This window comes from Heteronotia binoei, chromosome 6 (genome assembly GCF_032191835.1).
Source record: "Heteronotia binoei isolate CCM8104 ecotype False Entrance Well chromosome 6, APGP_CSIRO_Hbin_v1, whole genome shotgun sequence".
Taxonomy (NCBI): Eukaryota; Metazoa; Chordata; class Lepidosauria; order Squamata; family Gekkonidae; genus Heteronotia; species Heteronotia binoei.
Window position 1 is genome coordinate 79,562,176 of NC_083228.1, and position 16,952 is coordinate 79,579,127.

Consider the following 16,952-nt stretch of genomic DNA (forward strand, 5'->3'; position numbering starts at 1 on the left):
ACCCAGTTTCTTTTGGTGCCTCCTAACAAACTGGACGATTCACTCTGAACTAAACTGCCCGACATTTTACGCTTCAGAACCGGTAAGTAAATCCACAACCGATTCCCGACGCCACTATTGCCTGAGGCCCCTCCTTCAACACAGGCAGTTGTTTTGCGCCTGCGCAATAGGCTCTTAACGGCTCTTTCTTGTGCGGATGTGCGATTGGCATGCGTCGTAAGTGTGCGACTCCGGTCTCTAAGCAACGAAGGGAGGCGTCCGAGATGACCGTGGATCAGTTGATAATTTTGTTGTTGCTTCTGGTGTCGGTCTTGGGGAAGGCTGAACCGGAGAAAGAAAATGATACCCTGTACTCGGAGGAAGAGCCCTCCGAGAAGGCTGAATCAGAGAAAGAAAATGATACCCTGTACTCGGAGAAGATGGGGCCCAACGAGACACCCGAAGTTTGGAGGGAAGAGAGAGCCGGACACAGAATGGGTGAGGGAGAAGCTGGGGGTTGCTTGAGGTAGTTGCTGTTCTAAAACATCCCTTAACATAAGAAGTGTGGAAGAGGGCTTCGCCCACAGATTCATCTAGTCTAGCATCCTACTCAGTGGCAAGCCGGTTATTCTAGGAAGGCCACTTGCGGGCAGGAATCCTCCCCACTGCTGTTGGCTATCTGCACCTGGCATTAATAGGTACACGCACGGCCTCTGAAAATATACATTTTGTTTAGTTACCAAAATCAGGACAGACTGGGAGTCCAAAACGGTTCTGGAAAAGAGCCAAATCTCCTCCAGATGTCCTGCCCTGCCTTTAAATGATAAAGGGTGAAAGAGAAAAGAGGCGAGCCAGAGTGAAACTGGGTGCCACCACTGAGAGCCTCTGTGTTGGCCCTTTTGGAAGGGGAAGCTCAGAGCATCAGCCCACTGGGATTTTCCCTGGCAAAGTAAATGGCCAGTTGAAATCTGATCATAAGTAATTGTTGTCCATCAGTCTAACAGTAACAGCAGTGATTTTTCTAGTCTCCTTTTTAAACCAGCTAAGTGAGTTACAATCTTTCGTTTGAGAGCGTCTGAATACAATGAGTTAATTGCCGTGTAATATCTGTCCTGAACCTATTGCCTGTCAGTTTTATCCTGAACTAATGGGGAGGAGAGAGATGTTCTCCCTGAGAGCCAGTTTGGTGTAGTGACTAAGAGTGGTGGACTCTAATCTGGAGAACTGGATTTGATTCCCTACCCCATTCTTCCACATTGAGTCAGTCACAGTTCTCTCAGAGCTCTCTCAGTCCCACCTACCGCACAGGGTGTCTGTTGTGCGGAGAGGAAGGGAAGGAGATTGTAAAGTGCTCTGAGACACCTTCGGGTAGTGAAGAGTGGGATATAAATCCAACTCTTGTTCTTCTGTATACTTTCTCCACTTCATGCATAATCTGCATGTACATTATGTACATTACCCTGAGCTTGTTAGGGAAGGGTGAGATAAACATGAGATAAGGTACAAAGTGTCTCTTGATTCATGGTTTTTTCCTGCAATCCCAAATGCTGACCCTCTTCATTCCTCTCTGCAAAGGCTCTTTGTCAATTTGCCCCTGTGACCTGCACCCAGGCTTCTGTGACCTCAACTGCTGCTGTGATTCAAAATGTGGCTCAGAATGTAGCATGGGCGGCTCTGAGTGCCCCTTCTCCTTCTGTCTTCCAGGCAGCACCAGGTGAGGTAGCTGAATCTACTGCTTTCCAGTGTGCAAAGAATAAGGGCATTGAGTAGGATACTTTTTTTCTGTTAGGGAAAGATTTGGCTCCATGAATCTGATGTCATTTAGGACGTAAACTTGTTTAAGAAGCCAGCTTAATTAGTACCAGTGAGGTGGTGGAGGTTCTGGACTGCTTTGGAGCATGTGAGATTTGGACACTCACCTTGCTAATATAGGAAGAAAGGGGTTTTTTGTGTGTGTGGGGGAATAATCTTGTGAATTTTAGTATTTAGCACTCTGCAAGCCCACAAGAATCACCTAGGATGTACTCATGCCCTGATCTAGTTACTTTGGACAATCTTGTAGATAGAATTATATGAAAAGGTCTGATTTGACCTCTTTATGTATCATATCCTATAATCATTTGAGTAGGGAGAAAAGGATTTTCAGGGACTTTGTTTGGGCTAACATTAAACCAGCATTTTGTTTTCTTATGAGAGAAGGAATGGGGAAGAGAGGGAGACAAACTGCAGCTCACCAGGACTGCACATGCTTTGCTTGCAAAAGTCCTGAGATTCAGTCCATAATAGGTTGGTGTGAATGACCTTTGCCTTAATGTTGTTAGCCGCCCTGAGCCTGCTTCGGCGGGGGAGGGCGGGATACAAATAAAATTTTACATTACATTACATTTTACAACATCAGAGAGCCACTACCATTCAGAATGTACAATACTGAATTAGCTAGATCAGTGGTCTGAGAGAACATAAGGTGGCTTTACATGTTTCATCTCTGTGTGCATCTCTGTGCATTTTAAAAACTGAAGCCAGAAAGATTATAGAAATTGCTGTTAACCTTTTTCTTGAGTGTGAATCCAAACATTCACAGAGCTTTGATACTCCTGACTACTGTTTGCCACAAAATCAGCACAAAACTGGAGCAGGAAGAACAGCTCTCTAACAAAATATATGCTGTTCTTTGTTATATGCCAATGATATGTCAGCTCAATAACCCTTCAGTTAGTAGCATATGTTTGATGGTAATTGTTGTGATACATTGTTGACGTGAGATATTTTTAGCTGCTGTATCATGCCCCCCCCCAGCATGATGATTTTGCTTGCTTCTGTTTTCTGCTTAGGGCTGTGAGTCGGATGTGTTTAGAGAAATCTCTCATTTTCCGAAATAACACCCCCTACTTCACTGAAATAGTTCTCGATTCTAGTAGATGTACACTGCTGTTCTGCGTGCAGTTAAATAACTGTAAGTAGAAAATACAGTCTGAATGTTACTCTTTGTCTCAAAGTTGCTGTTTTTGCTGCATAAATTTTTTGTTGCCAGGTTTATATATAGGAGTATAAACAACATAGTTCAGTGGTATCTGTTGAACACACAGGGAAAATGATGGTCTTTGTTTTATCTAGCTTTCTTCTAAAGCTTGTGACAATCATTCCACAACCGCCTATAGACTTTATACACTAGTATTTCCAGTTTGTTCTAATAGTGAAAGTGTATTTGTCTATCTTAAAACCCTTTTTTGCCTTTTCTTTAAGCAGTAGTAAGATATTAACAGTTCCATCACCACAGAATAGACCTGAGCAAGATTCTAACTGCTTAGGACTCCTCTTTATGATTCAAATGTGCTCTGTCATGTTTATGCCAGCCTTTTATGCTATCCATAAATTCTATTTTTACATGCAAAATACATCATTTTCATTCTGTCTGTACCTCATGCCTTTAGTTTTCAGCTTTTCAGAATGTTCTTCTATTCATATTCTCCTCTGTTCACAAACAAATATACATCCAAGAAATGAATGCAGTATTCTAGATGGATGTCTTGGATGGAGTACATCTAATAATGAAATTGGGGGAGGGGATACTTTCCCTTTTCAATAACAATATGATATTGCTCAATCATGTTTTAATATAACTTCCATAGCCAACTTGGCATCTCTGTAGCCCAGCCTTTTCTCTGTGTTTATTAATTTAAAACATTTATTGCTTTTCTATTACTGCCTTTCTTCTTTATGGAACTCAAGTTAGTTTACAATATACATAAAATGATTATAACGAACAAGATAAAGCAAAATAAATAAAACAATTATAAAAACAAATAAAAGGTCACAATTTAAAGACTCCAGTTGGGACTGCCAATAAATAAAACTAAATCCGTCAAATTCAGTACTAAATAAAACTGTCTTTGGCTGTCTCCTGAAGATTGACTGGGGAGGGGGGCAGGTGCACCTTTCTGAGAAGGCTGTTGCATAATTGTGGGGTCTCCATCAAAAAGGCCCTCTCTTGTGTACCCACCAGATAAGCTTCTTTAATTGGTTGGACTGTTTGAATGGCTTCTCCTTGTGATCTTAATTGCCAGACAGAAGCTTATTGGAGAAGGTGGTCCTTCAGATACCCCAGTCACAAACCATGTAGGACTTCAAAGGACAAAACCAACATCTTGAAATGGGCTTGAGAGCAGATCAGTAGCGCTGTAATTGCTGTAGTATCAGGATCATATGTTCCTGGTATCCCCAACCAGCAATCTAGCTATGTCATTCTGTGCTATCTACATCTTCTAGCCATTCTTCAAGGGTATCTCCAAGAAGAACACATTACAGGAGTCTAATCTAGATATAACTAAGGCATGGATCACTGTGGCTAGATCTGAGTAAACCAGGAATGTGCATAGCTTGTGCACCAGCTGAACCAAAGCACTCCAAGCTGCCATAGCCAAGTGGTTTTCTAAGGTGAGCAAGCACTTCCAAACCGTGAAACTGGCTTTTCAAGTGAAGTATAAGCCCATCCAAGAAAGAAGTATTTTTGAGTCCTAGGTGTGCCTTTCTTTTAACTCAGAGAACTTCACCCTCATCCACCCCATTACCGTATTCAAGCACTGGTTCAGAATATCAACAACACCCTTGGAATTAGGTGGGGGGAAAAAGGTTGAGCTGGATATTACCTGCATATTAGTGACACTGCAACCCATACCTCCTGATGACCTATCCTAGTGGTGGCTTTTATATTATTAAATAGCAAGGGGGATAAGATGGAACCCTGCAGCACCTCACAGACCAGTGATCATGGGGAAGACCAGGAATCCCCCAACACTGCCTTATGAGACTTATCTTCACCAGCTAGGACTTAAACTGCTGTAACACTGTGCCCTTTTGTCCCAGTGTTGAGAGGTGGCTCAGTAGGAAATTATGGTTGATAGTATTTAAGGCCACTAAGAGACCCAACGGAACTAGTAAGGTAACTGTGATATAATGCCCCCCATCTAATTTTTGGTTGAGATCATCACCCAAGGCAACCAAAGCAGTCTTTGTTCCAAAGTCTGACCTGAAGCTAAAATGGATCCAGAAAATCAGTCTCTTCTGGGAGCACCTGGAGCTGAGAAGCCACAACCCACTCTAGCACCTTGCCCAAGTATGAAAGATTGGAGACTGGCCAGAAATTTCTAGAATAGTAGGGTCCAGGGAGGGCTTTTTCAAAGCTGGTCTAATCATTGCCTCCTTGAGTTCAAGTGGCACATCTCCCATTCTGAAGGAAGCACTTAACACTTCCCTAACTTACTCAGCCAGTCCTCTGGAAGCTTTTATTAGTCAAGAAGGGCATTGATAACACAGATGGTTGGTCTTACCTATCTAAGGATCTTGTCCACAATCTCAGACTCCGCAAGTTGAAAAGTATCCATTTAAATCTTACAAGCAGGTACCAAAAGTATATCATCTGAACATGCATCCAGGCCATGTAAAATACCAATCACTTTGGATGTTGAGGTTTTTGTTCTAATTATTTTGTGGTTATCTGACCATGTTCACTGTTTTAGTTGCTGAAGCACCAGCAGAGGTTTGCACTGTAACACCTTGTTACTTCCTATTGCCACATGGCCTTGATGTTAAGACTAAGCCATGCAACTCTGCCTAATTTGCCTCACTCATTTACTATAAATTTGAGGTTTCTTTCCTATTTTTACATATAGCAAAACTGAATTATTTCCAAAAGCCACAGATGATTACAAAAGAAAACTTACCAATATTGTCGGCACAATATGGAAGGCCATCATTCATTTTGCCAGAACAAACTGAGCCATCTCCATCTACCTTTTACCGGGTGAGTTGTCAGTCTGCTATCTCTATCTACCTTTTATTGGGTGAGTTGACTGTCTGCTATGGATAAGTAATTTTTACTGCATTCATGCTAGTGAGAGAACTACTTCAGAGAGTCAAAGTTAACTTCAGTGAAAGGTATGTTTTTTTCCCCTTTTCAATCTATCTCCTTCATGTAAAGTTTCATTTTTGTAGAGTGATGAAGGTTTACTAGTGGCTTATAGTAACTCATTCTTTATGTAGAAGGGTGGATGATGAAGTTCTGCTTTAGTGTGTAGTCTTGTTTTGCTGGAGTCTACTCCATATGTCACTTTCCTATTTCATTTCAGGCAGGTGATCCAATCCAGATTTACTTTGCTGCTTCATCTATATTGAGTGTACTCAAACAACCAGCAAGCATGTTTGCCAACACACTTTGCAGTGATGGAAATCCTGCTGGTGAGCAAGGGGACTTCAATGTTCTAATATCTGTTAACAGGGGTCTACAAATTTGTTTGGGCTTCATCACTGTTGTGTTTTGCCTTGTAAATACTGTGCATGTTTTTATTTCTATGTTTTAATGTGGAGTTTTAAATGTATCTTGTTGTGATCAAAAATGTAGGCTTGTGGAGTAAGAAAGAAGGGGCAGGGATAGGTGAGTGAAGTGTGTCATGATTGGACGGTAGCTGTTTCCTAGGAAACAGACTTAACTGTTTTTGTTCAGAGAGAGGCTTCATTTGAGTTAGTATTGAACCTGACCCCACTACCTGCCACCGTCAGGATGGGACACAGACTGGAAGGGGGCTGAGCACCTCCATGTCTCTGTCTCCTTCCCTTATAACAATGTCTGTTCCCACCATCTTACCTTCCCTGGCGATTCTCTCAATGACCTGGTTGAGGCTGGCATGTCCGGCTTTCTAGAGCGATCGATGAGATCGCACCTCGGTGCCCTCGTGTTAAGCTGGCACTGTGGTACACCCCGGAATTGCGCAGCTGAAACGGGAGCTCAGATGGCTAGAGAGGCAATGGCGGCGTACTCGGGACAAAGAGACTAGAACATCTTATAGAGAGTTTATGAGATCCTATGAGATGGCAGTCAAAGCCACAAAGAAAACTTACTTTGCGGCCAAGATTGTGTCTGCAAATTCACACCCGGCACAATTGTTTAGGACAATTCGGATCCCTACAACACTGCCGCAAGGCAGGCCAAACGCTAGGGAATTGGAGATAGGCTGTGGGGCTTTCACAGAATTTTTTGCAGATAAAATCTCGTCTCTCTGTTGTGATCTCCCCGTCACATTGGAAACAGTATGTGAACTCGAGGCCCTGTGCCTGTCTTCTGGACCAGCTCTGGATTGCTTCAGCATCCTTCAACAGTCTGGAAGTCGACAGAATCCTCTCCACTGTACATCCAACAACTTGTGATCTGGACCCTTGCCCTTCCTGACTAATTAAAGCTTGTCAGAGGAAACTTAGATGTCCTATGCAGGACATCATAAATAGATCCCTCTTGGAGGGGCTTTTCCCAACGCCTCTTAAAGAGGCCGTGGTCCGCCCCCTCTTGAGAAAAGCTACATCAGATCTGGCCAAATTGGCAAATTACCGGCAGGTCTCGAATATACCCTTTTGAGGTAAAATTATTGAGAGGGCAGTTGTGCTACAGTTACAGAGTTTTTTGGATGATGCTTCTGTCTTAGACACCCACCAATCTGGCTTCCACCCAGGTCATGGGATGGAGACAGTGCTAGTCGCCCTGGTGGATGATCTCCAGCGGCATCTGGATCGAGGCGGCTTGGCAGTGCTGATGCTGTTAGACCTATTGGCTGTGTCCGATACGGTCGACCATCGGTTACTGACCTGCTGCCTCGCCGACGCGGGGATTCAGGGGTTGGCCTTGAAATGGCTTTCCTTGATGGTCAGAGACAAAGGGTGGCGATTGGGCGAGAGCTGTCCCGGAGGCACCCATTTAATTGTGGGGTGCCACAGGGGGCGGTTCTCTCCCCAATGCTGTTCAACATCTACATGTGCCCCCTTGCCCAGATTGCCCGGAAGTATGGGTTGGGCTGTCACCAGTATGCTGATGACACCCAGCTCTATCTATTGATGGACAGCCGGCCTGTGTCCCAGAAAACCTAGATCTGGCGCTGCAGGCTGTGGTGCGATGGCTCAGACTGAGTAGGTTGAAGTTGAATTCAACAAAGACAGAGGTCCTTTGCCTGAGTTGGGACAGTCCGGGAAGGGAAATTCCCCTACTAGTGCTTGACAGTGAGCCACTGAAAGTGGCACACAAGGTCAAGAGCTTGGGGGTACTACTGGAGCCTGCCCTGACAATGGAGGCCCAGATAGCAGCCACTGCTAAATCCGCTTTCTTTCATCTTAGGTGGGTGGGAATTGCACTGGCTGCCAATAGTGTACCGGATTCGTTACAAGGTGCTGGTTATTACCTATATACCAGAGGGTACTTCGATCTGGCTCTCAAAACTTACTGGTAATCCCTGGGCCGAAGGAGGTCAAACTGAAAGTCATCAGGGAAAGGGCCTTTTCGATTGCCGCCCCCCACTGGTGGAACCAGCTACCAGAAGAAGTATGGGCCTTGCGAAATCTTGGCCAATTCCGCAGGGACTGCAAAACCATTCAAGCTGGCCTTTAACTAATGTGGTGCCTGTAGCGCAGACATTTTTCTGTTTCAGTCTGTGTCAACAACTCTCCTTCCCAGCACAAGATGCAGGCTGGCACTGTTACAGAAGCATCACTGTTTGCCTCTTTATTTTGGCAGCAACTTTTAAAATACGTAGTTTCTTCTCATATGTAAGAAGCTTTTGATCACTGAAATAAATTTTGGGTTGCCACAGATCACTTAGCAACTGTATTTCAGAACCTCTATCTACTGTTGTAATTATTTATTCAAATATTTGTCTCCTCTGTGCCTTTTCCTCTTGGCTCAAGGTTTCTAGGCTAATGTTTGCTGCTTGCTCCCAGCTTTTGCCCTATTTATCAGATTTGTTCTTTTCTTAGGTTTTCTGGAGAGCAAAAGCACAAGCTGCATTCGCATCTTTACTAACCTGACAAGCAGTTGCACCACTGATCCTGCACTGAATGCAGCTTCATACTACCGTGACTTCAGTGTGCTGAAGGTGTCAACTTTTTGGTCTGCTTTTGACTTAATTGTTTTGCCATTTTGGTGCAGGCTTGATAATAATGCTAATGCAAATAATACTTATACATTGATCAAGAACCTTAGAACTGAGGGTACTTGCTGCCTTTGTTTTGATACAAAATCTCATTTCAGTGAGTTCTTAATATATGTTTTTAATAACTTAGAAAATGTCAGGGAAGAACTGGTTTCTGCTGGACTGTTGCAGGCTGAGAGATGTTCTTTTTTTTAAAATTGGCTGTTCCTAATTCATTCTTTCTTTTTCCTTACATAAGAGAATATTGAAAAAAAGACAAAGTTGTCCATGTGAAATCAAAGGTCTGCAAAATACTCTTCAGTGTAGATACTAAGGCATCTCTCTCTTTTCCATTAAAGGTCCCAGTCAACTTGACTGTTTTCCAGCCCTCACAGGTAAGATAATTGCAGGAATAGTAATTCCTGAGTATTAATTCTACTCCCTTCTGAGCTTAAAGGACTCTGAACTTTTCATTCATAGCTTTGATGAGGTCTCAAAGTGACTTACAAAATCCCCCCCTTTATTTTATCTTCTCTGTACCTCTGTGAGATAGATTAGACTGAGAGCATATGACAGGCCATGATACCTTCAATGGCAGAGTGGCAATTTTGAGTCAAGTGGAACTCAGTTGTATCTTAGAATGATACACATGGAAAACAGAAAGATTAAGCAAGGGAAGGGAAATGTGTGGGGTGGTGGTTTGGAAGCTGGAGAAAGCCCCTGGATTTTAATGGATAGAAAGAATACTTGAAAATAAGATAATCGTAATTGAAAACTGAAAATATGCTTTGTTGTTTCCAGGTCAAGATCATTCCTGTCTCAGTACCTGCATCTCCCATACTGATTGGCAACACATGCTACAATGTTGTTTCTGAGGTATCTCATAAGTTCAACAGACATCTCATCATTAGAACAGTGGAGAGCTGGACTGTCCCAATATATATTTACTCCCTCTGATGGTTTGTCATGCTTCTAGGTGATCTATGCAGTGGAATTCAATGGTATCCATGGAATTCAGAATATTTCTGTCCAGTTTAAAGTGGGCAACATATATGGAAACACGAGATCCATACTACAACAGCGTTTTTCACTGACTTTTTGGGTTAGTGCTACTTCTTGCATACATCCTTGGACTAGGGAAGAGGGTGGAGTTTGGTAGTATAGAAGTTGGGACAATAATACACAACTGGATTCTCAGCTTTGAACCCTGTTAGAATGGGATCTATTATCCATGTACTGTTTTTGTGGACTATGTGGGTGCTGATGGTATAAAAAAATTGATGAGCAGTCTGGTATGGAGTGGGATTTTTTTTAACCATATGTCCTTAGAGTTGAAAAGACTGTTTAAGTCTAGATAAGTTGAGTTTCTCTTCAGTAAGTCTCGAGCTGTGGAAACATTTTCTAGACCTAATAGTGTGGGAGGGCTTTCTGTTCCATATACCAATATGATGTTGCATAATATGAGAACTGCAAAAGGAAAAAGTGTCAGGACTTGAAAACATAATGACAGACATTTCTAAAGATAGATTTTTGCTGACATTGACAAACAGCTGAGAAAACTTCCCATCTAGGTGGTTCATAATAGCTACAGTTCCTTCAAGATAGATCCAGGTGGGCAGCTGTGTTGGTCTGAAGCAATAGTACAAAGTGGGAGTCCAGTGGCTCCTTTAAGACCACAAATTTGTATTCGAAGTGTGAGCTTCCATATGCATGCACACTTCCTCAAAGTGAAATGAAACTTAACATTCCATGCATATAAGACGGAGGTTGAACAGCAAATTAGCATACAAGCATACAATATAATGAAATGTTTTAACAGTTTCAAACAGAAATAACAAGCTAAGTTTATAAGGATATCATTGTTTAGATTCAGTTCCAGGATCTGCATCCAAATAATTTCCCCTGAAATTGAATCTAAACAATGACAACCATTTCAAGCCCTGGCACTTAGCCCTTTACTAATGACAGTACGCCAGTCTGTGCAGAGAATGATATTTCTGATAATGTTGTTTCCCCCCATTTTGTTTTTTGCAGAATAAAAGCCCTTCTTTCGCCAAACAGAGAAGTGGGAATCCTGGATATATCAGTGGAGCACCACTAGTAGCTTTATGCAATGGCACTCAGCAATATGTATCCTTTCTAGGACTATACCTTTGCCCTATGGTGTGGACAGGCTTTAGGCAATTGTTTCCTTAGGGTGTTATTATTTTCTCTGTGTCCTGCCCCTCAAATGCTTTAGGGTAGATTTTTGAAAGGTCTTTTTGTTATCCTTTAGATAATTACATGGACTAATATAGAACCAAGGCCACGACCGCAGTCTAGAATTACTGTACACTCAGGCTTGAATAACAGTTTTATTCAGTTTTCTTGCCAACAGATGACACTAAGAAGTTACAGCTTAGTTACAGCTTAGCTGATGGAACTACTTGCAAACATACTATTTTGGTCCTTTGGTTTCTGATTTTATGACAAAGATTTGGATCCGGTGAAGGATCAGGCAAGTGTTCAGAGTGGAATCCAGTTATAAAAGAATCTGCAAAAGGAACATTAAACTGCCAAGATACTGTAGTATGCTTGTTTGCTTATTCTCAAGCTCCTTGCCTGGCATTTTTTATCTTTTGTGGTCTATTCTGCTGCTTTCTGATTTTTGAACGTACTGGTTTCAGAATGTTGTTATTTTTATTTTAGATTTGTATCCATTTTTTCTTATGTGCAGAGGCTGACCTGTTTGCCTTATATGGATAAGTAGATAATTACTTATGTCTCATTGGATATAAACTAGCAACTAAATAAGCCACTGATGTTACAGATCTTGTAATAGTGTTGCTTGAATGAATGTAGGGTCAGAGTTGGCAGCTACTTATTGTGGAATTTGGTCCTAGGCTAGTATGTCTGTTAGGTCATTTGTTGTTATTGTGGATCAGTTTTTAAATTAGGGGGCTGCTTGTAAGCAAAGAGGTGCCTGCCAGCCAAGGCTTGTGAGAAGGAAGTATCATTGTCCAGGATGGGTTGTAGATGATTGCTCTACAGAGTTTCTCTGGTTTCCATTACCTTCTTGTTTAGCTTCTTGACCCTTCTCCTTTCTTCAGGTAACCATTTTACAGAATCAAGATAATGGACAATGCTCAGAGAAGAGATACAGTATACTGTTTAAAGAGAACGTGAGGACTGCCTGTCAGTTCAAGTAATGCTGTCCTATTATCTTACATGCTCACATCTTCTGTCCAGATGTCATAGCCTGATTTAGGAAGCTGTGGCTGTCTGTTTCCTTCTTAGCACATGAGCTGAAGCATTTGACAAGACGCTGTCTCTCTCTAGTTTCATAAGCTGTGCTTTTACTGAAGGACTGAATGCTCCAGTTCAATCACCTATGAGTTCGATTGCAAAGGATCAGAATTTCTTAATCGCATAGGATATCTGCCCTATGTGGAAGGATGAACTCATCTGTATGATCTTGTGTGCTGATAGGACTCCATATGATCACTTTTCTAGACAGTGTTTCAGCATGGAAATAGAGTTTCACTGATATTTCAGACAACGTGGTCTCTCTCTGTTTCTGTGTTATCTCTAGTGCATCCATTAAGCTGGAAGAAGCAAACTGTAGCCACTTGCAGGAGGGTATATATCGAACATTTCAAGGGCCACATAACCCGGACAAGTTGGCCATAACTGGCAATGCTAATACAAGCCAGCCAGGAGAATGGAATAGCATCTTCACTCAAAGATGTGCCATGCAGGTAATAATGTGAAAGTGCAGCAAGTTTCATACATGTATTCCCTTTGTAGGCCTTGTCACAATATCTGAAAGATGAGTGGGCATTGTCTGCTGTGTAGGTAAACTCTTTCTCTCCAGTAAAATGAAACAGGAGTTCAGTGACCCATTATTACACTGGCAAGAATAAGGCAGAACTTGCTTCATCAGAAGCATGTGTATATCCGTAGGAGATGCACATATTCATACTTAGTTTAATGAAAAGGCTACCTCTCTGGAATCTCTCTCTTCAGTGGTATCAAAGTAAAGTATGTTTGTGTTTTGCCTAGTGCAGTCCCTTATGCAACCACAAAACCTCATTTATCTGTACTAAAAGTGCATGTTCTATGTTCTATATTCTTTGCTTTCTTCAGGGAAAGGAGTGATGGGGGTAACAGAAGCCTCTATTTTGCATCTATGCAATTTGTTATGAGCTCTTAAATGTATTTGCTCCTTATGTATTGCTCTGTAATCTGGGGACCACAGTGTCATGCAGAAAAATGTCCTGTGGAGTACAAATGCACATATATGCATAACAATAAGTTAATTTATGAAATGCTTATTATCAAAATCTCTGTATTAATGTAGCCTATATAAATCAAACATCACCAAAATTATTTAATACACAGCCAAATACCCAAAATTCACAAATGCTCTATCATAAATTAGATTCCTACATAATGAAATATGCAAAAATACAATTGATCATTGATTAAACTACAGTGTAATGAAATATGCAAATGTAGTATCCTACATAATGAAATATGCAAAAATACATTGATTAAACCACAACAGACCAAATACGATGTCAAGACTACAGTTCCTGTGCAACAAAGAAGACCCAACTAATTTATGAAACTTAATCTCAATCCTGTTAGACTGATCACCAAGGAGAATCTACTGGCTGGTCAGTGCTTATTTTGGTTTGACAAGTAATCCAGTAACACCCATTTCCCATATACTTTCTCAGAAGCTGTAAGTTTTAACAATCAGCATAATCCTCCATCAGTTTCATTGACACCACAATATCCATCCTTCTTATCGAATACAGTGTCTTCCATCTCAAAAATAGAATATCCTCATAAACTCTCACAATCTGCACAAATGTGCCTCGGTACTGTCTCCTGCAATCCATTGAGGATTACACTAGGATATAGCTGTTGCAACAAGTAATTCTGGGCCTTCTTTTGCCACTTCTGTTGCTTGATGAATTATTGCCTTTAACATTACCTTTTATTTTCCTTTCTAGGATGGGCATTGTATGATTCCTATTTCCCTGGAGATCCAAGTGATATGGGCCCAGGTGGGCCTTCTGTCAAACCCACAAGCTCAGGTTCTGGGAGCCCGGTACCTTTATATCTGTAAGCCTCTGCAGGTTAGCCATCAAGATTGTTTAGCATGGGATGTTTCTCAGTTTTTCACCTCTTATTTTTTACAGGGTTTCATGTGGGAAATTAGAGTCTAGTATTTAAGCAAATTTTTAGGTAAGATGTATAGAAAAACCTGCTCCTGAAGGAAGACTAGAAATGTTATTAAATGGATATAATAAGCACTAGTCCAAATTAATATGGTGTATTGATAGGATGTGGAAGATGCCAATTTCTAGTGTAGTGCAATGCCAGCGATGGACACTATGGGGCTCTGCTGCCACTGCAAGGCTTGCAAGGGAGGCCAGTCTCAGGCCCCACAGCTATAAAGTACAAGTAGAGCAGACCCCTAGCCAACCCCCCTTCCTCATGTATGGCCCCTCCTTTCCCCACTGCTCATTCCCCCAATTCCATGCTGCCGCTTTCCCCAGGCCCTTCCCACCCCATTCCTGCCTCCCCCGGTCTCCCTTTAGCCCTGTTTTCGCCACTGCCGCTCTCCCCGGGCTCTTCCCTGCCTCCCCCACTCTCCCCATGGCCCCGTTTTTGCTGCTGCCGCTCTTCCCTTCCTCTCCCGGTCTCCCCGCAGCCCCGTTTTTGCTGCTGCTCTCCCCGGGCTCTTCCCTGCCTCCCCCACTCTCCCCACGGCCCCATTTTTGCCGCTGCTGCTCTCCCTGGGCTCTTCCCTGTCTCTCCCGCTCTCCCTACGACCCTGTTTTTGCCACTGCCACTCTCCCTGGGCTCTTCCCTGCCTCCCCTACTCTCCCCGCAGCCTCATTTTTGCAGCTGCCGTTTTCCCAGGCTCTTCCCTGCCTCTCCCGCTCTCCCCACGGCCCCGTTTTCGCCACTGCCTCTCTCCCCGGGTTCTTCCCTGCCTTTCCCACTCTCCCCGCAGCCCCGTTTTTGCCGCTGCTGCTCTCCCCGGGCTCTTCCCTGCCTCTCCCGTTCTCCCCATGGCCCCGTTTTTGCCACTGCCGCTCTCCCCGAGTTCTTCCCTGCCTCCCCCACTCTCCCCACAGCTTCATTTTCACTGCTGCCGCTCCCCCTAGGCTCTTTCCACTCCCAAGAGCATGAGAGTGAGCGAGCTGGGGCTGGGCAGCTGGCTGCTGGAAAAAGTCTCCATGCCCCCCCCCTTTTTTTTTAATGTCCTGGGCCCCCCACCCAAAGATTTCTGGCTATGGGGCTGAGGTAGAGTAGGTGCCAGATAGAACAGGAGGCACCTGACAACTATGTGTCTGAAGGCCCTGAGAATTTCTCTAGACTCCTTGCATGTTGGTATGTTGCCCTTCTGCCCCTGTTCCTGCTTCCCAAAAAAGGCAATCCTGATAAGGTGAAGGAGCAGATAACTGCAAGTTAACTGTTCCTTCAGTTCTCTTTGGTATAAAATGTGCCCCCCTCCTTCTGACCAATAATTACGAATGATATTCCCTCACAAGAAGCTTTTGTTATTGTCCACCTCCTTAAACAAAGGCCCCTGTTTTCAGTTAATTGTCTGAAAAGTCTTTGACTTAGTCAGCTGGGGAGTAAGGAAGACACTGAGCAGGTTACTCCTTCATTCTTGGTGTTTCGATAAACAGGCTCTATGGCAGGAACTAGGCAAAGCATTGTGAATTCTAAGATCCCCCCCCCCCTCTTTTAGTCCCTAGGCATGTATATGAACATGTTACCATTGACGACTACAGTTGCCTTCACTGATGTCACCAAGCGGCCAGAGTCACCACATAGCCAGCCCAAAGCCTACTGGAAACTTCCATTTGATTTTTTCTTCCCTTTCAAAATGGCTTTGGATGGTGTTGGGAGCATTTCAGGAAGCCAAACTAGCACCCTGCTGGTGACCTTAACGTTGTGTGGAGTGTTTGTCTTGTGAACTGAAGAACCATATGTCTAATGGAGGGAACAAGATCTGCAAGGCTCATATCACAGCGATTGTGCTTTCTGTGACCTAGCCTGTAATTAAGATTGATGGCTCCATGGATTACTCTAGATAAAGTTAATCCTTCCAGTGGAAGGAGCAGTGTGGAACCTATCCATTATATGCCCAAGACTCTTGGAGTCTAGTCTGTTTTCATGGGCTGAAGAATTACCAGCCCATGTTATGTGTACATATCACCATAGCCAAAATTTGGCTTTTACCTGCACTGTGGTAATCATTAACAGTTGTGCCATAAGTGATTATGTTGTGTCTCTTCATGAGTGTGTTCACCTTACAAACTCACTGAGGAATCTAAAGTAGTACTAGCACAATTTGCTCTCAAAAACATATTTAGGAAATGCTTTCAAGTGAACATAGGAGTCTTTTGATCCCCAAACTTGAACTCTTACATTTTATTTTGAAAGAGGAGTTACTATCAAGTATGTAAATTCAAGTATGTTTTCCTTGGGACATTTGGTACGTCACAACTTTGAAATAAAAAAATAGTACTCTATCTACATGGATAAAGAACTGGTATCATTCCTTAATCATGCTCTCATTGCCATGACTCGTCTTTAATAATTCCAGTTCTTGGTCTTTGTTCCTGTTGCTGTGGTAGGAAGCAGGCTTTCCCAGAGGAGTTACGACTATAATTGACAGAACAATTATTAAACAAGATACTTCCACATGGTGTGCTGCTGCCTGGGGGTCTTTAATTGTATGGAATTTATGCACACTTAAGTATTAGTATTAAGTATTTGATGGGAACTAGACTCTTGTTTTATGCAACTGAAGTTCCACTGAAGGTTCTAGTCTTAAAAAGGTAGTCCCCTGTGCGAGCACCAGTTGTTTCTGACTCCGACGTTGCTTTCACAACATTATCACGGCAGACTTTTTACGGGTGGTGTGCCATTGCCTTCCCCAGTCATCTACACTCCCCCCACCCCAGCAAGCTGGGTACTCATTTTACCGACCTCGGAAGGATGGAAGGCTGAGTCAAC

The 16,952-nt window shown here is 42.9% G+C and overlaps 1 protein-coding gene across 1 annotated transcript; it reads left to right on the plus strand.

The window, feature by feature from the left end:
• The first annotated feature begins 206 nt into the window (after positions 1-206).
• On the plus strand, positions 207-16,469 carry TCTN3 (tectonic family member 3). Its single transcript, XM_060241895.1, has 14 exons — positions 207-477; positions 1,555-1,693; positions 2,811-2,932; positions 5,649-5,779; positions 6,105-6,213; positions 8,770-8,888; positions 9,284-9,319; positions 9,726-9,800; positions 9,901-10,026; positions 10,959-11,054; positions 12,014-12,108; positions 12,496-12,661; positions 13,925-14,050; positions 15,679-16,469. Exons 1-14 carry the CDS (start codon positions 210-212, stop codon positions 15,904-15,906), a joined length of 1,836 nt encoding a protein of 611 aa, XP_060097878.1. The 5' UTR covers positions 207-209; the 3' UTR covers positions 15,907-16,469.
• The last annotated feature ends 483 nt before the right edge of the window (positions 16,470-16,952 follow it).

What these genes read in the sequence shown, in the direction of transcription:
- TCTN3 (XM_060241895.1), top strand. Translation starts at nt 210, where the DNA reads ATGCGTCGTAAGTGTGCGACTCCGGTCTCTAAGCAACGAAGGGAGGCG. An exon ending in CTGCGTGCAGTTAAATAACT is followed by an intron (nt 2,933 to 5,648) that starts GTAAGTAGAAAA and finishes TTTTACATATAG; the next exon opens with CAAAACTGAATTATTTCCAA. An exon ending in CTGTTTTCCAGCCCTCACAG is followed by an intron (nt 9,320 to 9,725) that starts GTAAGATAATTG and finishes TGTTGTTTCCAG; the next exon opens with GTCAAGATCATTCCTGTCTC.